The sequence below is a fragment of the Scyliorhinus torazame genome, chromosome 8 (assembly GCF_047496885.1).
Source record: "Scyliorhinus torazame isolate Kashiwa2021f chromosome 8, sScyTor2.1, whole genome shotgun sequence".
Lineage (NCBI taxonomy): Eukaryota > Metazoa > Chordata > Chondrichthyes > Carcharhiniformes > Scyliorhinidae > Scyliorhinus > Scyliorhinus torazame.
The window spans coordinates 43767296-43790928 of NC_092714.1; the positions used below are offsets into that span (position 1 = coordinate 43767296).

At 55.5% G+C, this 23633-nt stretch overlaps 1 protein-coding gene across 1 annotated transcript in view; it reads right to left on the reverse strand.

Moving 5' to 3' along the window:
- Nucleotides 1-765: 765 nt before the first annotated feature.
- The window catches only part of c8h3orf38 (chromosome 8 C3orf38 homolog), a 72228-nt gene continuing 49360 nt past the window's right edge, over nucleotides 766-23633 (reverse strand). Inside the window, exons 3-4 of the mRNA XM_072513452.1 lie at nucleotides 6404-7125; nucleotides 766-2614 (exon numbers count right to left, since the gene is read on the reverse strand). Coding sequence (XP_072369553.1) covers nucleotides 2048-2614; nucleotides 6404-7125 — 1289 coding nt within the window. The 3' untranslated portion in view covers nucleotides 766-2047. The remainder of the gene's footprint in view (nucleotides 2615-6403; nucleotides 7126-23633) is intronic.

Here is a 23633-nt window from a genome sequence, read left to right on the forward strand (position 1 = left end):
AGATCGTCCACCTTGGCCCTAAGCGCTTTGTTATCCCCAGCCACCCGTGCCATCTCCACTTCCCGGAGGCGACCTGGCCACTCTGCCTCGAGAGGGCCACTTCCACACCCTGCATCACCTCGCCTAAGCACCATTACCGTCTGGTCCGCTTTTGCTGAGGCTGCACAAATGGGGGCCAGCGCCTCTTTGATTGCTCTATCGAGGCCTTCAGAGACAGCCTGCCGGAATTAAGCTCCACCAGCAGGATGCCTGTAAGCATCTCAGCATTTAGTGGAGTGGCCAAAGTCTCAGCAAGAGCCTCTGCCATTTTCTCAGCAGACTAAACTCGAGTCGCTTCTGAGTCTAATGATGATTCTTTACTTCTCTGCTGCCTTGTCTTGTACTTTTTAGACATTTCTTTTACATGAGAACCTTATCCCATCGAACGAATAAAATTCCACCCCAAAGACCAGGCGAAAAGGGCCAAAATCAAAGTACTCTGGGGGGAGCCACCTCGTGTGTTACTGCTCTCTACACGCCAGCACCGGAAGTCCCATGTTATCCATTTCTTCAACTAAAATAAAATAATAAGCCTCCAAATAATCTACTGAGACAACCCTTTTGTTTGTAACAATCAATGGATTCTTGTTATTTGAGCTGACATCCAAAGCAGGACATTGTAAATGGGAAGGTGTTATAGACTCAATTTAGAATCTGTCGGCTAATGCAGAAGGGCATTGGCATTTGCTGAACTGATACTACCATCATCATATTAAATTCAGAAAATATCATTTAAAAGTTTATTTGAAAAATATATATCCAATTTTAAAAGAAAGAGGAACTTTTTATTCTCAGATAGAATTAGCATGAGATCGATCAAACAGGTAACTGGACAAACATTGCCGTAAACAGATAAAAAATGTCACTCCCTGACATAAAAAGATATTTTGTTTCACTTCATAACATCACAAGGTAGATTCAGATGAAAAAATGCTCTTTAGCCCATTTGGCCACATCCATTGAGAAAACCAAGGGCGTTGACTTCCTATTGTAGCATCTGTTTCTTAAATGAACCCTGTTTTCTTCACCTTTCCTGCTGGTAATCCATTGCAATCTTTGGACAACATCGGAATAAAATGGAATCCATGATCACTGTCAACACACTCTCCCCAACTTTGAAATAGTGCCCCTCTTTATTACTACCTTGCTGTTTCTGAAAGTATTATTCCAGACATATGCACTATACTCCATTAAGAATCTTATATGCCTCAAAAGACATTTATTATTGTGCCTTAAAGATTGCCTGAAAAGGGGTGGCACAGTGGTTAGCACTGCTGCCTCGCAGCACCAGGGACCCAGGTTCAATTCCTGGCTTGGGTCATTAGTTGTGCGGACTCTGCACATTCTCCCTGTGTCTGCGTGGGTTTCCTCCCGGTGCTCCGGTTTCCTCCCGCAGTCCAAAGATGTGCAGGTTTGGTTGACTGGCCATGCTAAATTGCCCCTTGTTGTCCAAAGATGTGCAGGTTAGGTGAGGTTCTGGGGTTACAGGGATAGGTCGGGAGAGTGGGCTTAGGTTCTTTCAGAGGGTCGGTGCAGACTCGATGGGCTGAATGGCCTCCTTCTGCACTGTAGGAATTTTATAATAGGAAGTCAACCAGAAATGCTGGACTATTTATTCAGGGAGCATGATGAGAAGATAGTTCATTTTGTCTAAAATAATTCCTATTAACATATTATTCCTAATTGTTCACATTAATATAATATACAAATAATTGTTCAAGAGTACCATCGCATGTAAATATAAATGTGCAAAAAAAGCTTGAGTAACAGAATTTTGCAGTTCGTTCTAAAATGCGATAATTTGTGTGCACTCATTAAGCTTGATTTTATTCAGCAAAGCTTTCATAGGTTGGAGTACTTTAAACTACAGAAGCTATGAGGATAATTTTCAATTTTGCTTCCTAGGAGTAGCCTGTTGGTTTTGATTGCACCCCTGTAGTAGAAATTTCATTCCACCAGCTTTCCAACCAGGGCTGCAAAGTTGAACATGATCTATTTTTACACTAAATTACCTGAAAAGTACACTTAATTCATTGAGATGGGCCATTAGTGCAGGCTGCTCAACAGATAAACTGGGTTGGGAGATTTCCTGCTGACCGCTCAAAGCTTTCATCTGAAGGTTAACATATTTGATTTTCCAGTTGCTTCTACCAACTGGCGTACGGACAAGTCCAAAGAGCTGCTCAAAAATACCGAGGCACTGCGTGTTCTTGTGAACGGTGCCAGCCACTGCCACAACAACAATCCCATGTTTAGAAGTTACACTTCTCATGCCGTTCTTGCTGATGTTGGGATTGAAGAGCAGTTGTTCGTCCTTCACCAGGGACAGCAAGCGCTGACTGACCATTGCCGAACTCTGGTATTGCTCGGTTTTCTGTTGCTCGCTTGTGTGTTCCAGGACAGAATAAGCAAAGTGAAGTATTGCATCCTCCCAAAAGTGCTGTGGACCCCACTCTTCTGGTTGTCGGCCAAAGGAAGGATTTTGGGAGTTCAGAAGAATAAAGAACCATTGGCAGAACTTCTCCCCTATCATTTGGCAGTCAAAGTCTCCATCTGTCTGCGATAGTGTCTCGCACTGGAATGTTTTAAGGAGCAAGAATAAAGTGAAATTATTAGAACAGCATACAAATGAATAGCAACGATAAATATATTTAAGGTATAAAATATGCACTGGGTAAGGAATAAAAGGAGGACATTGCACCCTTGTCCTTTCTTTATTCTGAGAACTAATGGTTGGAATTTGCACCAATGACTGTGTTGTGAACATAGAGGAAATTTAGCTAATGCTTGAGAGGATCTAAAATAAGGAAATAAAAATCAGCATGGTCTTTAGATCATGATAGAACGTAAATGCAGCCTTCTACCATGACTCCCCAAGGAACAGCCACATCTACTTGACATTAAATTGAAAATGATGGGAAAATACTCAGATCATGAGAAAGACGAAGAGCAGAACACACCACCAGACCCCACCATAATCAAATACCCCTCTCACCCAGGTTATTCTCTCGTCCAACCTCTTCCATTGGGCAGAAGATACAAAAGTCTGAGAACATGCACTAACAGATTCAAAAACAGCTTCTTCCCCGGTGTTACCAGACTCCTGAATGAGCCTCTTATGGACTGAACTGATCTCTCCACGCATCTTCTCTACTGAGTAGTACTACACTCCGTATGCTTCACCCGGTGTCGTATTTACATTGTATATCTATCAAGCATCCTGGGTCTTTTTTCTTGTGTTGACTGATCTGTCTGGACTGTACACAGAACAATACTTTTCACTGTACCTCAGAACACATGACAATAAACCAAAATACAATCCAAAATCTAATCCAGACTGTCGAGAGCATGAAATGCTCAAATACGAAATCCTCGGGAATATTAGGTTGCCGTGGTGCGAAAGAAAGATGTCAGTTTCACGCACAAGAATACACAAAGGAAATATAAGAACATAGGAACAAGAATAGGCCATTCAGGGGCAGCACGGTGGGTTAGCCCTGCTGCCTCACGGCGCTGAGGTCCCAGGTTCGATCCCGGCTCTGGGTCACTGTCTGTGTGGAGTTTGCACATTCTCCCCGTGCTTGCGTGGGTTTCGCCCCCACAACCCAAAGATGTGCAGGTTAGGTGGATTGGCCACGCTAAATTGCCCCTTAATTGGAAAAAATGAATTGGGTACTCTAAATTTATTTTTAAAAAAAGAATAGGCCATTCAGCCACTCAAGCCTGCTCCACCATTCAATTAGACTATCCCTGATCTGTGTGTGAACTCCATCTCCCTGCCTTCATTCCATAACCTTTACTACCCTTACGCAAATCTTACTAGTCTCGGTTTAAATTTCCAATTGGACTTGCCCCAAAGGCTTTTTTAGTCGGAGAGTTTCAGATTTCCAGTGAGCTTCCTGACTTCCTTCCTGAATGGCTGAGCTCTGATTTTAAGGTTATGCCCGTTTGTTCTGGACTCCCAGGAAAAAGCTGGATAATGCCCGAGGCAAATGCAGCAAAACCAGAAAATGCTGGGAATGTACAGCAAGATCAGTTAACACCTGTGGAAAGAACACAGATGTTATTTTTGGGGAGGAGTGAACCTCCCTCTAAAGGCGGAGTCAGGTAGCAGTGGCAACATAACTTCCCCATTTTCTTCATGGGCTGATGGGCCTGCCGTGCACTGCCAGCATTTTCTGTTTTCATTTCAGATTTCCGGCCTCTGCAGTATCTTGCTAGCTCGGAACGTATGGAATGTCTTTCGAGGCATTGACGTTTTCACACCGGCATTAAACGCATGTGATAATAATTTGGAAAATCGTGACCCATGCATTTAATATAGAAGAAATAGTGGCCTTAGTTAATTTCTGTAAACCACAACTTTTGGATCACCTCCCAAATCAAAATATTTATCCATTCTGAATCGAGGGATAGGAACGTAAATAATTAAGAATGCGAATAAGCCATTTGACCCAACTAGGCTCATCCGTCATTTTGTTAGCCACTGCAGTTCTTATTTTTACCATTTTTAAATCATTTTTACCCCAATTCCCTGTCCAGATCCCTTGGCAATTACTCCCCAAGGAAGTATCCATTTATTTGTAACAGTTTCAACTGATTCTTAATCTATTTCTATCTTGTGATTTCTATCAGATTTATACTGACAGTCTTTTGTGCAATTTAAATTTCCTGGAAAGCATACTGTGTAAGGGTCCTTCCTCGTCATTCCCTTATTTCCCCTTTCTTTCATTTTTGTCTTTACATTTTTGATCTATGGATAATTAATGGACATCTCACTTTAAGGCAAGAAGCCTTAATTCAAGGCGGAAGGATCCAGAATGCTGTGCTGGTTTAAACTGGAGATTGCAGACTGGCCAGCATATGCGACAGAGAGATGGGTTGGGACTCAGTTTTATTGATTTGGTTGGCGACAAACAGATTGGCCCAAAAGGCTGTGCTCTGCCCGGTAACAGATGGTGATTGGATCTGATCCCACTAGAATGCTTTTCAGAGTCCAAGGTTTGAGTTTAGTTTCAGTTTTGATTCTGGGCAACAGCTCCAGCTAACTCTTTCCAGAAAGATCCAGTTAACCCGGCCACTGTGAGGGCCAACTCTCTTTTCAGAAAGCCTCTGGGTGCTATTCCCCTGAGACTACAGAGGCCTGGAGACAAACCACAAGCTGAAAGTTGCTGTGAGCAATATAACCCTCTCCAGGAAGCTGCTAAAGTTGCGAGTATTGCATTCTTGAAACCACAGAACACCTGACTGAATCAATCTACCGGAAAGTCATCGCGGGCTGCAGACAAGGACAAGGATCTACTTTTTCTCCAGAGAGACTGAGTGTTTATTTCTGAAACCACAGATACCTGAATTAATCCACAGTAAAATCATTGAATGGAAGGCCAGAATTGAAACAAAGTTCCCATAAATCTAAGGAAAGACTCTTATCTATTCACTTTATTTTTTTAAAGAAATTTAGAGTACCCAATTCATTTTTTCCACTCAAGGGGCAATTTAGCGTGGCCAATCCACCTAACCCGCACATCTTTGGGTTGTGGGGACGAAACCCACTCAAACACGGGGAGAATGTGCAAACTCCACATGGATAGTGACCCAGAGCCGGGATCAAACCTGGGACCTCGGTGCCGTGAGACAACAGTGCTAACCATTGCGCCACCATGCTGCCCCTTATTCACTTTCATCCTTATTATTTTTCACCCCTCCCCCTCCTCTGTTTGTCTGTCTTGCCTTGTGTGTGTGGGTAGATGGTGGAGACAGTGAAAGTGGGAGTCAGGAGTTAAATGATAGTTAACCAATTGTATTTACTGTATATGTTATAGTTCTTGTTATAAATAAACAGCAATTGTGTTTAAACTTACAAACCTGGTGACTGTAATTATTGGACAGCCAATGGCCAAAGACTCTGGGTACTTTCATGCGAATTATTGGTTAATTCACTTTGTGTTGTAAGTCCAGGGCATGTGGGCTGGAATTGACCGCGCACTAGCTCAGGATGTCGTAACAACTATGCCAATTTGATATTAGTACTGTATAGACACAATGGAAGAATTACTTTTGTCTGATAAATATGAACATATACAAATATAGGGGCTGGTTTAGCACAGTGGGCTAAACAGCTGACTTGTAAAGCAGAACAAGGCCAGCAGCGCAGGTTGAATTCCCGTACCAGTCTCCCCGAACAGGCGCAGGAATGTGGCGACTATGGGCTTTTCACAATAACTTCATTGAAGCCTACTCGTGACAATAAATGATTGTTGTTATTATTATTATTATTATTATTAACCAAGAGGAAATTATATTGCAGAGTTTAGGATACAAAATCTCTGAGGTGCTAAACATTTTTTGATGTGAAATGAATTACCTGTGTAATGTTCAAATTTATATTCATTTGTATTTCCAGTTGCCTCGTTGCCTCATCCTGTGCTTGCTCCCTCATTTGTTCTTGCACTTGTCTCTTAATTTGCTCTTCCAGTTCTCTTCTCGCCTTCGCCTCTCCTTGTTTCTTAATTTGCTCCTCCACTTGTCTTCTCCTCTGTTCTTCTGCTTGTCTTGCCTGCTCCTCCACTTGTCTTCTCCTCTGTTCTTCTGCTCGTCTTGCCTGCTCCTCCACTTGTCTTCTCCTCTGTTCTTCTGCTTGTCTTGCCTGCTCCTCCACTTGTCTTCTCCTCTGTTCTTCTGCTTGTCTCCTCTGTTCTTCTGCTTGTCTCCTCTGCTCCTCCTCTCGTCTCCTTGCCTGCTCCTCCACTTGTCTTCTCAACTGATCCTCGACTTGTCTTGCCTGCTCCAATTCCCTTTGTGCCACGGCTCTTACCTTTGCTTTTTCAATTTCCTTCTGCTCCAATTCTTGTTTCCTAACTTGCAGCAGAAGGTTGTGATTTGTTTTGTCTATTACCTTTTTTTTCTTCCATTCTTCCTGTATCCAGTAGAACAAAGCTTTGTTAATAAGTTGCTGTTTGTCTGCTGAAGCTGATGTGACAACGTCATGCCTGATTAAGTACTTCAATATTGCCTCTCGGACAACCTTCCGCCGTTTTAGTAGTTCTTCTGCACTTTGGCTACAATTCAGAACGACACTGATGGCTTCTACAAGGAAATCAAAAAAGAAGTTTAATTTGTATATATAACTATGGAATAACAATGATTACAGCACAGAAGGAGGGCATTTATCCCATCATGTCTATTCAACAGCAGCTTAGCTAGTCCCACTTACCTACACTTTTTCCTTAGCCCTGATTTCTTTCCTCAGCTGCAATTCAAAATTGAAAGGTATTATTTGATCATTGTCTTAGGCAAAACATTCCGGTTGTGACCACTCATTGTGTAAAAGGGTTTCCGCATGTCAGTTTTGGGTTCTTGCCATTCTTAAATAGATGTCCTTTGGTTCTTGACTCTACTGCCAATGGGAAGTTTTTCTCTATCTGTTCTGACCAGAACATCTCAGGACTTTAAACATCACTGTCAACTCTCCTCTCCACCTTCTGTTCTCCAAGGAAAACAAGTCCAACTTCTCCAATCCATCCACTTGACTGAACTCCCTCATTTCTGGAACCATTCTCATTTATCTGCATCCAGTCTTCACACTGTGAGGAGCCCAGAATTGAACATCATACTCCAATTGAAGCAGAATCAGTATTTCATAAAGACTTATTTCTAAACCCCTGGCTTTTCTACTCTCTGCCTTAATTTTAAAAGTTCAGGATCCTGTGCACCATTTTAACTACTGTCTCAACTTACCCTGCCACCTTCAATAATTTGTATTGTTTCAAAAGCTTTTGTGCCACTGTGGTTACACAGACTGGCTGTACTTACTGAGTTACACCCCTTTTTTAACAAAGGTGTCTTCTGAGACTACCTCAATATCGAAGGAGTATTGGAAAAGTATAGTTAGTGTTTCTGCAATTTACAAACTTATTTGCCTCGGTATCCTCAGATGTATCCCATCCAGTCTTGGGAACTTTTCAACTTAAAGTACAAACAACCTTCCTAATACTGATATGAATTTTTAACCCATCCAGTATTCCTCCACTGCCTCTTTCACTATGACTTTGGAAACATTTTCTTCCTTGGCAAAAACTGATGCAAAGTACCCATTCAATACCTCAGCTCCATGTGAAGACCCACTTTTTGGCCCCTAGCAAACCCCATCCTTCCTTTTATCATCTTTTTACTATTTACATGTCTGTTGGAAACTTTTAGAGTTCCTTTTGGTTAGCTCCCAATTTCTTTTATATTCTCTGCTACCTTCTCATTTCCTTTTTCACTTACCCACTGAACCTTCTATATTTAGCTTGATCCTCACTTGTATTATCAACTGGCACTCCTCTTTCTGCTTCACCTTAATCGCTACCCTTTTCATTATGCTTCGCTCAGCATAAGAAATTGGAGACCATTCAACACCACTTTCCCACCTACTCACAATATCCAAAGATTCCTTGTGGCCAAGAAACTGTCAACCTCAACCTTAAATATATTCAACAAAGGAACATCCACAACCCTCTGGGATAGACTTTCACAACCCTTTGAGTGAAGCTCTGGGGTTGTTCTACCTTTACCCATTATGGGAAAATGAAATGATTGTACCCACAGTTTCGCCTCTTTAAAGGCAACCAATTGTTCCATTACAGTTTTGCCTGACAGTCTTTGATTCATTTTGTCTGGGGTCAGATCTGTTCTCACTTCACTGAAATTGGCTCTCCTCCAATTATATATTTTTACTCGATTGTCCCGAGCCTTTCTCCTTACCACACATAAAATTTGGTTTCCTAACAAACCAAAATTGCTGAACTGTTTTGGCAAGTACCAACATGAATTCCCTTCTGTCCTTTTCAATTGAAACAAAATAAGGCTGAAACACCCTTGGAACTTCCAGTGGACTCCCTTCAAGTCAGCAGAACTGCTAGAAAATAGACAGCATTCCAGATATGCAGTCTCTTCCCCATCTGGGGCCATGTGTGAGAGTTTCCAAAATTGGAATTCCCATAACTCCTAGCTTCCAGAAGATTTAGGAGCCATGTGCCTAATAAGAGATACACAAACTCCTTACAGGGCTGGATTGCGACCTGGACTATAACCCCACTCTCGTCCATACAGCCCCATATCCCTCAGGTCTCTTGATGGTCGTGGTTTGTTCATTTCCAGAGATGAGGGGAGCTAATTGGCTGTTGTGCATGCTTTCAGAATTTTGCTGGAGGTTGGGAGCTTTCGATGGATGTTTTAGCTCAATTAGCTCACAGTTTAATTTCAGGAACAGTGGCGGGATTCTCCACTCCCGCGCCAAAGTGCCCACGCCGTCATGAATGCCGTCGAGGTTCACGACGGCACGAAACGGCCCCTATCCTGACCGATTCAGGGCCCGATAATGCGCTAGGAGCGGGGCCACGTCATTTACACGCGCCAGGCCTTGTCGCCGCGTAAAGGCCAGCGCCGCATACATGACGCGGCCGGCGCCGCATAACTGGCGTCACCCGCGCATGCGTGGTTGCCGTCCTCTCCGAGTCCGCCCTGTAAGAAGATGTCCGACGGATCTTGCGGGGCTGCGGAAGGAAGGAAGTCCTCCTTCAGAGAGGACGGCCCAACGATCGGTGGGCACCGATCTTGGGCCAGACCCCATTTGAGGCCCCTCCCCCCCGGTGCAGGATTCCCCCCTCCCCCCACAGGCCACGCCCCCAGCATTCTCGCGCTGTTCCCACCGGTAGCGACCAGGTGTGGACGGCGCCGGGGGGAACCCGCCGTTTTGGCCTGGCCGCTCGGCCCATCCGGGCCTGAGAATAGCAGGGGTGCCGGAGAATCGCCATTTTGGGTGTCTCGGGCGATTCTCCGGCCTGCGCCGCGCGGAACTTGACGGGGCCGTTCTCGCCGCTTGGGAGAATCGTAGGAGGGCATCGGGCCGCGTCACGGGAAAATTCGGCGACCCAGGCCATTCTCCCAACCGGCGCAGGAGTGGAGAATCCCGCCCAGTGTGTTTTTGTTACACCAACAAATTTAAATAATTTGTGGTGGAAAGAAAATTGTGTTCTTTCTACATCCCAACCTTCCCAATTATAGGGAATCATAAGGCTAATTATGTTTGTGAGGCAATGTTTTGGTATATTCACTTTGTCAGTTGCTGAAATTACGTTGCTACCCAAGTTGAGGTCCATGGTAACAACATGCTTCCACTCCTTCATTTTCTGGTTGGTTCTGTAGATGGATTTACATTTGATGTTGCCACACCTCTTCAAGCCTTACCTAATTGTAGTCTGATATGCACTTCCTACAGTAATGTCGTGCATGCATTATTTAGAAATACTGGATGAATTTAATGTTAATGTCTATTCTCCAATGCAGGATCTATGTAGATGCTGGCAAGGCATTAGTTGTACATTTATATGTACTTTGCACAGTGGTTAGCACTGCTGCCTCACAGCACTGAGGACCCACATTCAATCCTGGCCCTGGGTCACTGTCCATGTGGAGTTTGCACATTCTCCCCGTGTCTGCCTGGGTCTCACCCCCACAACCCAAAAATGTGCAGGCGCTAAATTGCCACTTAATTGGAAAAAATAATTGGGTACTCTAAATTTAAAATAAAACATTACATGTAATTTTTCTTTGGAATGCTACAAATGTTAGAATTTTTCTGGACCCATTGGTTCAAAACAAACCATTTTTCAGAAAATATTTTATTGAGGCATTTATAATTTAAACATTTTAAACAGAGAAATCCAACACATGCAAAAAACCCACAATAGCGTACCCTACTCCCACAGCCTTAAACCTTAACTAGCCATACATTAGATTCCCTGCACTTATTTGGCACTTCCATGCCTCCCCCTTTCCCCCCTCCCCCCATCCACCCCCCTCCTGCTGACGGTCAATTCTCCTTGAAGAAGTCGATGAACAGTTACCACATCCGAGCGAACCCCTGTAATGAACCCCTCAAGGCAAGCATAATTTTCTCTAGCCTAAGAAATCCTGCATGTCACTGACCCAAACCCCCGACTTTGGAGTCCCCCCCATCCCAGCAAAATCCGTCTCCGGGTCACCAGGAAGGCAAAGGCCAAAACATCGGCCTCTCTCCCCCTTCGGGCTCCCGGATCTTCCAACATTCCAAATATTGCCACCTCTGGACTCGGAGTTACCCTCTCTTCCAGGATCTCTGACATGACATCCGAAAATCCCTGCCAAAATCCCCTCGGCCTCAGACACTCCCAAAACATATGTACATGGTTCACAGGACCTCCCCCTCAGCGCTCACACCTGTCCTCCACCTCCTCAAAAAACCTACTCATCCGGATCACAGTCATATGAGCTCTGTGGACAACCGTGAACTGGATCAGGCTAAGCCTGGGACACGACGAGGATGCATTGACTCGCCTCAGGGCCTTCTCCCATAACCCGACTTCCAACTGTCCTCTCAGCTCTTCCTCCTACTTCCACTTCACCTCCCCAATTGGCACCCTTCCCACTCCATCAGTTTCTTGTATATTTCCGAGACCCTACCCTCCCCAACCCCTGTTTTAGACATCACCTTATCCTGTAGCCCCCTTAGTGGGAGGCGAGGGAAGCGCAGGACAAAATTCCGTACCTGCAGGTGCCGGAACCCATTCCCCCCTGGCAACTCAAACTCCTCCTATAGCTCCTCCAGGCTCGGGAAATGCTCCTCAATGAAGAGATCTCCAAATCTCTCAATCCCTGCCCGCTGCCACCTCCTGAAGCCCCCGTCCAGCCCTCCCGGAGCGAACATTTAGGAACAGCCTAATGTTGGATGTCAGGTGTCAGCCCTCAATAAATCCCATCTGGTCCTCCCCTATTACCCCCGGAACGCAGTCCTCCATCCGTGTGGCCAAGATTTTTGCCAGCAATTTCGCATGCACGTTTAGCAGGGAGATTGGCCTATACGACCCACAGCTCTCCGGATCCTTATCCCGCTTCAAAATAAGGGAAATCCATGGCTGCGATAACGTTGGGGGGAGCGCTCCCAGCTCCTTTGACTCATTAAAAGCCTTTACCAGGAGTGGCCCCAACAGCCCGGATAACCTTTTATAAAACTGGGTGTCTGTTGGGTCCCGGGGTTTTAACCGATTGCGTCGCCCCTCACCTGTCTATAACCTGCCCAAGTCCAATTGGGGCTCCCAAATCCTCCACCAACTCCTTATCTATCCTCAGGAACTCCAGCCCCCCCAGAAATTATTTCATCCCCTCCTCCCCGGCTGGGGGTTCTGATTTATACAATTTACTATAAAACTCCCAAAACACATCATTCACCCCCGCTGGATCCAAAACCACCTTCCCCCCTGTATCTCTCTCTTTCCCAATCTCTCTCGCCACCTCCTGTTTCCTCAGCAGGTGCGTTAGCATCCTGCTGGCTTTTTCCCCATATTAATACACTGCCCCCTTTACCCTCCTCAACTGTCCCTCAGCCTTACCTGTGGACAGAAGCCCAAATTCTAGCTGCAGTCTCTGACGCTCCTTCAGAAGCCCGTCATCCAGAGATTCCGGATACCTCCTGTCCACCTGTAAAATTTTGCCTACCAATCTGTCCAACTCCGCCCGCTCAGCCTTCTCCTTATGGGCCCAAATTGAGATGAGATCCCCCTAATAACCACCTTCAGTGCCTCCCAAACCACCCCCGCCGAAACCTGACCCGTGTCATTGATCCTTACATATCCCCGAATGGCCTCCCTCACACGCCTCCTCCTCTGCGAGCAGCCCCACATCCAACCTCCATTACGGGCGCTGGGCCTTTCCTTTGCTAACTTGCAAATCCACCCAGTGCGGGGCATGGTCTGACACCACTTTTGCTGAATATTCAGCATCTATCACCTTGGCCAGCAGCGTCTTGTCCATAACAAAAAAGTCTATCTGGGAATACACCTTATGCACATGGGAGTAGAACGAAAACTTACTCCTCAGTCTCCCAAATCTCCATGGATTGACCCCTCCCCCCCACCAACCCCCGGAATTCCTTTCCCATAGCCGATACCTTCCCAGACCTAGAACGCGACCAGCCCAGCCTTGGATCCAGGACCGTATTAAAATCTCCTCCCATAATCAGTCCATGTGAATCCAGGTCCGGGATCTTCCCCAGAACAAACTCAATGTCATCCCATAAAAGCAAATTACTGTGGATGCTGGAATCTGAAACAAAAGTGAAAATGCTGGAAAATCTCAGCAGGTCCGGCGGCCTCTGTAGGGAGAGAAAAGAGCTAACGTTTCGAGTCCGATGACTCTTTGTCAAAGTTTGGCCCGGTCCCAGCAGGCGATAGCACAGTCCCAGCAGTCAGTCGCGGAGAGCATAGACCGCTTGGCGCACGTGATGGATGGCGTAGCGCACTCACAGGTTGAGATAGCACAGTCCATGGCAGGAATGTCGCACTCCCTGGGCTCCGTCTCTGCGAGCATTCGGACCGTGGTCGATACCATTGCAGGCCTCCAGGACTGGCAGCGCCAGGTGTCGGTGGTGCGACGGGGCATGTCTCCGATCGCACCTCCGTCCCACAGTGAGGCCCGGGGGCCACCGGGCTCCCCGAGGGAGGAGGTTATTCTTGGGCCCGTCCCAGTACCTCCAGCAAGGGACGTCCCTGAACACTCGGCCTCCCCCCGTTCCGTCCCTGGCGCATCTGGTGGGCAGCGGGCAGGACAAGGTGGCACCACGCCATCCAGCACGCCCGCCGAGCAGCCTGGCCCATCGAAGCCGGGCCGCCACAGGAAACGCGTGCCGACGGAGAGCCATGTCGCAGGGCGGGCTTCTCAGCAGTCTGCCTCCACTCCTGCTGTACCATCTGGGGAGACAGCTAGACGTAGTGGTAGGGCCCGTAAGGCAAAGAAGTTAGGCACATAATAAGTTGGCAGGGGTGCAGGGCACAGTTTCGTTGTAGGGGGTAGGGCATCTGTATGTGAATGTCACAAATAAACTCACTGTTGCACTTAACTTGTAAGACTCTGTGCTATGTCCGGTGCCAGGGGGCTCATGAGGGTGACCGAGTGGCGCTGTGGTTAATGATGCCGGATGTGCTGTCCCTTTCCCCCTAGCCTCCCAAAATCGGATACCGTAGTCCTCGGCACTCCAATGCCAGCTATCCCACACGGGGACGTGATGAAATGCCCGTTACGAAGGCTGTGACCACCGGAGTGCACAGTTCAGCTACAGCCATGAGTCAGACCTTGGCTGGCAAATCTCAGCTCACAGCTCATAGCGGGCCGTCATCATTCAACATGGCACTGATCACACCCGCTTACACAATCATCACTGTTGTGCAATCCCGTAGTGCCGCAGTGGTAAGGTGATGTGGAATTGGTGCCGTGTACGCAGAGCGGATGTGCCGGGGGGGGGGGGGGGTGCAATGTGGTGCCCGTGTGCAGGACTGGCGGTGCAAGTGGCAGTGTTCAGCGAATCCCTCCCACACGGTGCGTGAATTGTGCGCCCATCAACGCGTCGTGTGCCCGCTGTCCTCGACGGTGCCGTCGTGCAGCCTCCTGGACATAACCAGCACCCGGGCAGTGTCTGTGTCCTGCGCCCCTCCCCCCACCCTGATGCACGTCATCCTCCTCCTCCTCCTCCTTTTCCTCCTCCCCTTCGTTTGCGTTGGCCCCGGTGCCGTCGGGTCCTCCCTCCGACTCCTCCACCAGTGCATCTCCACTCTGCATGGCAATGTTGTGCAGCGCACAGCAGACCACAACCATGCGACCGACCCTGTCGGGCCGGTACTGCGGGCCCCTCCGGAGCAGTCCAGGCATCTGAATCGCATCTTCAGCAGGCCGAAGCACCGCTCCACCACACCCCTGGTTGCTGCATGGGCCTCGTTGTATAGGCTCTCCGCGTTGGTCTGAGGCCTCCGTATTGGCGTCATCAGCCATGACCTCAACGGATAGCCCCTGTCGCCCAGCAACCAGCCCCTCAGCCGGGGGGGGGGGGGGGGGGGGGGGGGCATCCAACGAACATTGCGGGGACGAACGACTGTGCCAGTATGTAGGCGTCATGCACACTCCTGGGGTACCTTGCACACACGTGCATGATCATCATGTGGGGGTCGCACACCACCTCAATGTTCATGGAGTTTGCGCCCTTCCTGTTCATGAGCACTTCCCTATTGTCTGCAGGTGGGCGCATGGGGACGTGAACACCATCGATGACACCCTGGACCATCGGGATCCCGGCGAACTTGGTGAATCCACGTGCCCGTGCTCCCTGCTGTGCTCGGTCCTCGGGGAATTTTATGTCCCTGTCCGCGATGGCGTACAAGACGTCGGTCACGGTCACGGTGATGCACCTGTGGACCGATGCCTGTGAGATCCCGGAGAGGTCCCCGCTCAGTTCCTGGAAGGAACCGGTCGCGTAAAAGTTTAGGGCCACCGTCACTTTGACGGAGGCTGGTATAGCGTGTCCTCCACCCATTCCAAGTGGTGCGAGGTGCGCCACGAGGTGGCATATATGTGCGACCGTCTCCCTGCTGAACCGTAGTCTCCTCCTGCATGTGATGTCCGGTAGGGCCTCGAACGACATTCTGTCACGGTACACCCTCGGCCTTGCTGGATGCCTGTGGCGCCCTGGCACCACCATCAGTGGATCCACCTGCTCCTCCTCCTCCCCCCAAGCACTTCAATATCAGTGCCCGCTTCCTGTGCATTCCTCGCCGTCGGGGGGGTCAATGTTCCCCTCGGCATCACCCTGGATATTCCGGGCCTGAGCGCCTGCGGCCTGCGCCCCCTCGGCTGCAGCAGCAACCGCTGCATCTGCAGCCACTGTGGGCCATCTGAGTCTACGCTGCCCGGATGGCCACTGCAGAGCTGCGGCTCCAAGCACGGCAGGGAACATCGCTGTCTGGTTGGCATACATGGTGACCTGCAGGAGGGTGGTGGGGGGCAGAGAAACGACATGTTACACGGAGGTTCTTCACACCTCGCCAGCCGGGTTGCATGGGATCCCTGTGTGCCTCGGTGGCCCTGGTCGTGCTGCGGATACGCAGCCAGCCTAACACTTGGTCAGAGTCTGCGTCCAACGGTCAGTTCACACCGTCCTCCTCACCAGTGTGCCAGTCGCCTGTGCCCATCAGCCACACGACAACCTGCCGCCGTGTCCTCCTCACCGTCCTGCCATATCAGGGCGGCTGACATGTGGCAGCCGCGGATGGACGACACCCTCCACACACTCCCTCAACCCCCTCCCACCTCCACTCCCTCCCCTCACCCCTCCTCCCACCTCCACTCCCTCACTCACCCCCCTCACCTCCACTCCTCCGCAACCCTCTCCCACCTCCACTCCCTCCCTCACCCCCTCCACTCCCTCCCTCACCCCCCACCACCACTCCTCCCTCACCCCCCTCCCACCTCCACTCCCATCCCCACCTCCACTCCCTCCCTCCCATCTCCACTCCCTCCCTCACCCCCTCCCACCTCCACTCCCTCCCTCACACCCCCTCCCACCTCCAATCCCTCCCTCACCACCCCTCGACCTCCACTCCCTCCCCCCTCCCACCTCCACACTCTCCCTCATCCCCCCCCCACCACCACTCCCGCCCTCACCCCCCCTCCCACCTCCCACGCCTCCCTCACCCCTCCTCCCCTCCCGTCCTCATCCCCCCCCACACCTCCACTCCCCTCCCGCAACCCCCTCCACCTCCACTCCCCTCCCTCACCCCCCGCCCACTCCCTCCCTCACCCCCCCACCACCACTCCTCCACACCCCCCCACCTCTACTCCCTCCCTCACCCCCTCCCAACTCCAACTCCCTCCCTCACACCTCCACTCCCTCCCCCACCCTCCACCACCACTCCCTCCCTCACCCCCGCCTCCCACCTCCACTCCCTCCCTCAACCCCCTCCCACCTCCACTCCCTCCCTCAACCCCCTCCCACCTCCACTCCCTCCGTCACCCCCCCTCCCACCTCCACTCCCTCCCTCACCCCCCCACCTCCACTCCCTCCCTCACCCCCCCACCTCTACTCCCTCCCTCACACCCCCCTCCCAGCTCCACTCCCTCCCTCACCTCACCCCCCCACCTCCATTCCCGCTCCCACACCCCCGCCTCCCACCTCCACTCCCCTCCCGCACCCACCTCCCACCTCCACTCCCTCCCACCTCCACTCCCTCCCTCACCCCCCTCCCTCCCTCACCCCCCTCCCTCCCTCACCCCCCTCCTCCCTCACCCCCCTCCCATCTCCACTCCCTCCCTCACCCCCTCCCACCTCCACTCCTCCTCACACCCTCCCACCTCCAATCCCTCCCTCACCAACCCTCCCACCTCCACTCCCTCCCCCTCCCACCTCCACACTCTCCCTCATCCCCCCCCACCTCCACTCCCGCCCTCACCCCCCTCCCACCTCCACTCCCTCCCTCACCCCCTCCCACCTCCACTCCCGTCCTCATCCCCCTCCCACCTCCACTCCCTCCCTCACCCCCCCACTCCACTCCCTCCCTCACCTCAACTCCCTCCCTGACCCCCCTCCCACTCCACACTCTCCCCCCCCCTCCACACTCCTCTCCCTCCCCCTCCACACTCTCTCTCCGTCCCCCCTCCACACTCTCTCCCTCCCCCTCCCACCTCCACACTCTCCTCCCTCCCCCTCCCACCTCCACACTCTCTCCCTCCCCCTCCCACCTCCACACTCATCTCCCTCCCCCTCCCACCTCCACACTCTCTCCCTCCCCCTCCCACCTCCACACTCTCCCTCCCCCTCCCCACTCTCCCTCCCCCTCCACACTCTCCCTCCGCCCTCCACCTCCTCTCTCCCTCCCCACCTCCACACTCTCCTCCCCCCTCCCACCGCGACACTCTCCCTCCCCCTCCACCTCCACACTCTCCCCTCCCCTTCCCTTCCACCTCTACACTCTCCCGCCTCACGCCCCCCCCCACCTCCACACTCTCCCTCCCCCTCCCACCTCCACACTCCCTCCCCCTCCCCACCTCCACACACTCCCTCCCCCCTCCCACCACCACTCTCGCTCCCCCTCCACACTCCCTCCCCCTCCACACTCCCTCCCCCCTCCACACTCTCCCTCCCCCTCCCACCTCCACACTCCCACTCCCTCCCCCCTCCACCCTCCACACCCTCCCGTCCCCACTCCACTCCTCCCTCCCCCTCCACACTCCCCGTCCCCCTCCACACTCTCTCCCCCTCCACACTCCTCCCCCTCCACACTCATCTCCCCTCCACACTCTCTCCCCCTCCACACTCTCTCCCCCTCCACACTCTCTCCCCTCCACACACTCTCCCCTCCACACTCTCTCCCCCTCCACACTCTCTCCCCCACCACACCTCTCCTCCCCCTCCACACTCTCTCCCCCTCCACACGCTCCCTCCCCCTCCCACCTCCACACTCCACCCCCACCCCCACCTCCACACTCTCCCCACCCCCACCTCCACCCTCCCCACTCCCCCCTCCCACCCCACACTCTCCGTCCCACCTCCACTCTCCCTCCCCCTCCACACTCCCTCCCCTCCACACTCTCCCCCTCCACACTCCCTCCACACTCTCCCCCTCCACCACTCTCTCCCCCTCCACACTCTCTCCCCCTCCACACTCTCTCCCCCTCCACACTCTCTCCCCCTCCACACTCTCTCCCCCTCCACACTCTCTCCCCCTCCACACTCTCTCCCCCTCCACACTCTCTCCCCCTCCACACTCTCTCCCCCTCCACACTCTCTCCCCCTCCACACTCTCCCTCCCCCTCCCACCTCCACACTCTCCCCACCCCCACCTCCACACTCTCCCCACCCCCCCTCCACACCTCTCCCCTCCCCCTCCCACCTCCACACTCCTCCCCAACCCCACCTCCACACTCTCCCTCCCCCTCCCACCTCCACACTCTCCCCACCCCCACCTCCACACTCTCCCTCCCCCTCCAACCTCCACACTCTCCTCCCCCCGCCACATTCTCCCTCTCCCTCCCCCCGCACCTCTAAACTCTCCCTCCACCCCTTCCACCTCCAAACTCTCCCTCCACCCCCTTCCACCTCCACACTCTCCCTCCCCCTCCACCTCCACACACTCCCTCCCCCCTCCACACTCTCCCTCCCACCTCCACTCTCCCTCCCCTCCACACTCTCCCCTCCCCCCCTCCACACTCCCCACTCCCACCTCCACACTCTCCCCACCCCACACCTCCACACTCTCCCTCCCCCTCCCACCTCCACACTCTCCCTCCCCCACCTCGACACTCTCCCTCCCCTCCCACCTCAACACTCTCCCTCCCGCCCTCCACATTCTCCCTCTCCCCTCCCCCCGCACCTCTAAACTCTCCCTCCACCCCCTTCCACCTCCACACTCTCCCTCCCCCTCCCACCTCCACGCTCTCCCTCCACCCCCTCCCACCTCACGCTCCCCCTCCACCCCGTCCCCACCTCCACGCTCTCCCCTCCCCCCGCCCACCTCCACGCTCTCCCACCACCCACTCCCACCTCCACCACCTCTCCCTCCCCCCGCCCACCTCCACACTCTCCCACCCCCCCCACACTCCCTCCCGCCTCCCTCTCCCTCCCTCTCCCACCCCCTCCCCTCCACTCTCTCTCCCCCTCCCCTCTCCCTCCCCTCTCCCTCCCCTCCCCCTCCCCTCTCTCCCCTCCCCTCTCCTCTCCCTCGTCCCTCCCCTCCATTCTACATCCCCCCCCCTCCATTTTACCTCCCCCTCCCCCTCACTCTCCCTCCCCCTCCATTCTACTCCCCCTCCCTCCACTCTCCCTCCCCCTCCATTCTACCTCCCCCTCCCCCTCCACTCTCCCTCCCCCTCCCCCCCACTCTCCCTCCCCCCCACTCTCCCACCCCCTCCCCCCACCCCCTCCGACTCTCCCTCCTCCCCCCCACTCTCCCTCCCCCTCCCTCCCCCCCACTCTCTCTCCCCCCCCCCACTCTCCCTCCACCTCCCCCCCCACTCACCCTCCCCCTCCCCCCTCCCCCCCCCACCACCCTCCCCCTCCCCCCCCACTCTCCCTCCCCTCCCCCCACTCTCCATCCCCCCCACTCTCCCTACCCCCTCCCCCCACTCTCCCTCCCCCCTCCCCCACTCCCCTCCCCCTCCCCCCACTCTCCTCCCCTCCACTCTCCCTCCCCCCTCCCCCCCACTCTCCCTCCCCCCACTCTCCCTCTCCCCCACTCTCCCTCCCCCCACTCTCCCTCCCCCACTCCCCTCCCCCCACTCTCCCTCCCCCCCCACTCTCCCTCCCCCCCCACTCTCCCTCCCCCCCCCACTCTCCCTCCCCCCCACTCTCCCTCCCCCCCACTCTCCCTCCCCCCCAACTCTCCTCCCCCCCACTCTCCCTCCCCCCCCACTCTCCCTCCCCCCACTCTCCCTCCCCTCCACCCTCCCCCCTCACCCCCACTCTCCCTCCCCCCACTCTCCCTCCCCCCCCACTCTCCCTCCCCCACTCCCCTCCCCCCCACTCTCCCTCCCCCCCACTCTCCCCTCACCCCCCCACTCTCCCTCCCCCTCTCTCCCTCCCCCTCCCCACACACTCCCTCCGCCCTCCCACCTCCACTCTCCCTCCCCTCTCCCAACTCCACACTCTCTCCTCCCCCTCCCACCTCCACACTCACTCCTCCCCTCCCCTCTCTCCCTCCCCTCCCCCCTCTCTCCCTCCCCCTCCACACTCTCTCCCTCCCCTCCCCCTCTCTCCCTCCCCTCCCCCCTCTTTCCCTCCCCTCCCCCCTCTTTCCCTCCCCTCCACACTCTCTCCCTCCCCCTCTCTCCCTCCCCCTCTCTCCCTCCCCCTCTCTCCCTCCCCCTCTCTCCCTCCCCCTCTCTCCCTCCCCCTCTCTCCCTCCCCCTCTCTCCCTCCCCCTCTCTCCTCCCCCTCTCTCCCTCCCCCTCTCTCCCTCCCCCTCCCCACACACTCCCTCCGCCCTCCCACCTCCACTCTCCCTCCCCTCTCCCAACTCCACACTCTCTCCCTCCCCCTCCCACCTCCACACTCTCTCCCTCCCCTCCCCCTCTCTCCCTCCCTCCCCCTCTCTCCCTCCCCCTCCACACTCTCTCCTTCCCCTCCCCACTCTCTCCCTCCCCTCCCCACTCTTTCCCTCCCCTCCCCACTCTTTCCCTCCCCTCCCCACTCTCTCCCTCCCCCTCTCTCCCTCCCCCTCTTTCCCTCCCCCTCTCTCCCTCCCCCTCTCTCCCTCCCCCTCTCCCCCTCCCCTCCCTCCCCCTCCCTCCATCCCCCTCCCTCCATCCCCCTCCCTCCATCCCCCTCCCTCCATCCCCCTCCCCCTCCCCCTCTTTCCTCCCCCTCTCTCCCTCCCCCTCTCTCCCTCCCCCTCTATCCCCCTCCCCTCCCACCCCCTCCCCTTCCCTCCCCCTCCCTCCATCCCCTCCCTCCATCCCCCTCCCCCTCCCTCTCCCCACTCACCCCCTCCACTCTCCCTCCCCCTCCCCCCCACTCTCCCTCCCCCCTCCCCCCCACTCTCCCTCCCCCTCCCCCCCACTCTCCCTCCCCCCTCCCTCCCCTCCCTCCATCCCCCTCCCCACTCACCCCCTCCACTCTCCCTCCCCTCCCCCACACTCTCCCTCCCCCTCCCCCTCCACTCTCCCTCCCCCTCCACTCTCCCTCCCCCCCTCCCTCCCTCCACCTCTCCCTCCCCCTCCCCCCTCACTCTCCCTCCCCCTCCCCTCACTCTCCCTCCCTCCACTCTCCCTCCCCCTCCCCCCTCACGCTCCCCTCCCCCTCCCCTCACTCTCCCTCCCCCTCCCCCCTCACTCTCCCCTCCGCTCCCCCCCTCCACTCTCCCCTCCCCCCTCCACTCTCCCTCCTCCCCCTCCCTCCTCCACTCTCCCTCCCCCTCCCCCTCACTCTCCCTCTCCCTCCCCTCACTCTCCCTCCACCCGCCCACCTCCACACCCTCCCTCCGCCCCGCCCACCTCCTCACCCTCCCTCCCCCCCCTCCCTCCCCCCGCCCACCTCCTCACCCTCCCTCCCCCCCCTCCCCTCCCCCTCCCCTCCCCCCGCCACCTCCTCACCCTCCCCCCCCCTCCCCCTCCCCCTCCCCCTCTCCCCCCACTCTCCCTCCCCCCACTCACCCTCCCCCTCGCCCCCTCCCCCCCCACTCTCCCTCCCCCTGCCCCCCCCCACACTCTCCCTCCCCGTCCCCCCTCCCCCCCCCACTCTCCCTCCCCTCCCCCCCCACTCTCCCTCCCCCCCACTCTCCCTCCCCCTCCTCCACACTCTCCCTCCCCCCTCCCCCCCACTCTCCCTCCCCCCCCACTCTCCCCCCCCCTCCCCACACACTCCCTCCGCCCTCCCACCTCCACTCTCCCTCCCCTCCCACCTCCACACTCTCCCTCCCCCCTCCCAACTCCACACACTCCCCCCCCCCCCTCCCCCTCCACACACTCTCCCTCCCCTCCCACCACCTCCCCCCCTCCCCTCCTCCCCCCTTTCCCCCCTCCCCACCCCCTCCCCCCTCCCCACCCCCTCCCCCCTCTCCCACCACCTCCCCCCCTCCCCCCTCTCCACCCCCTCCCCCCTCCCCCTCTCCCCACCCCCTCCCCTCTCCCACCACCTCCCCCCCTCCCCTCTCCACCCCCTCCTCCCCCCTCTCCCCCCTCCCCCCCCTCTCCACCCCCTCCACCCCCCACCCCCCCCTCCCCCCCTCTCCCCACCCCCTCCCTCCTCCCCCCCTCTCTCCCTCCCCTCCCCCCTCCCTCCCCCTCCCCTCCCTCCCCCTCCCACCCCACTCCCTCCCCCCTCTCCCTCCCCCTCCCCCCCTCTCCCTCCCCCTCCCCTCCCCCTCCTCCCCCTCCCTCCCCCTCCCTCCCCCTCCCTCCCCCTCCCTCCCCCTCCCTCCCCCTCCCTCCCCCTCCCTCCCCCTCCCTCCCCCTCCCTCCCCTCCCTCCCCCTCCCTCCCCTCCCTCCCCCCTCCCCCCCTCCCCCCTCCCCCCTCCTCCCCCTCCCTCTCCTCTCCCTCCTCCCCCTCCCTCTCCCTCACCCTCTCCCCCCCTCTCTCCCCTCCCCCTCTCCCCCTCACACTCTCTCCTCGCCCCCCTCCCCTCCCCCCCTCCACACCTCTCTCCCTCCCCCCTCCACACTCTCTCCCCTCCCCGCATCCACACTCTCTCCTCCCCCTCCACACTCTCTCCCTCCCCCCCTCCACACTCTCTCCCTCCCCCCTCCACACTCTCTCCCTCCCCCTCCACACCCTCTCTCCCCTCCCCCCCTCCACACTCTCTCCCTCCCCCTCCACACTCTCTCCCTCCCCCTCCACACTCTCTCCCTCCCCCCCTCCACACTCTCTCCCTCCTCCCTCCACACTCTCTCCCTCCCCCCCTCCACACTCTCTCCTCCCCCCTCCACACTCTCTCCCTCCCCCACCTCCACACTCTCTCCCTCCCCCCTCCACACTCTCTCCTCCCCCTCCACACTCTCTCCCTCCCCCCTCCACACTCTCTCCCTCCCCCTCCACATCTCTCCCTCCCCCCTCCCCCTCCTCTCTCCTCCCCCCTCCACACTCTCTCCTCCCCCCTCCACACTCTCTCCCCTCCCCCCTCCACACTCTCTCCCTCCTCCCTCCACACTCTCTCCCTCCCCCCTCCACACTCTCTCCCTCCTCCCTCCACACTCTCTCCCTCCCCCCTCCACACTCTCTCCCTCCCTCCACACTCTCTCCCTCCCCCCTCCACACTCTCTC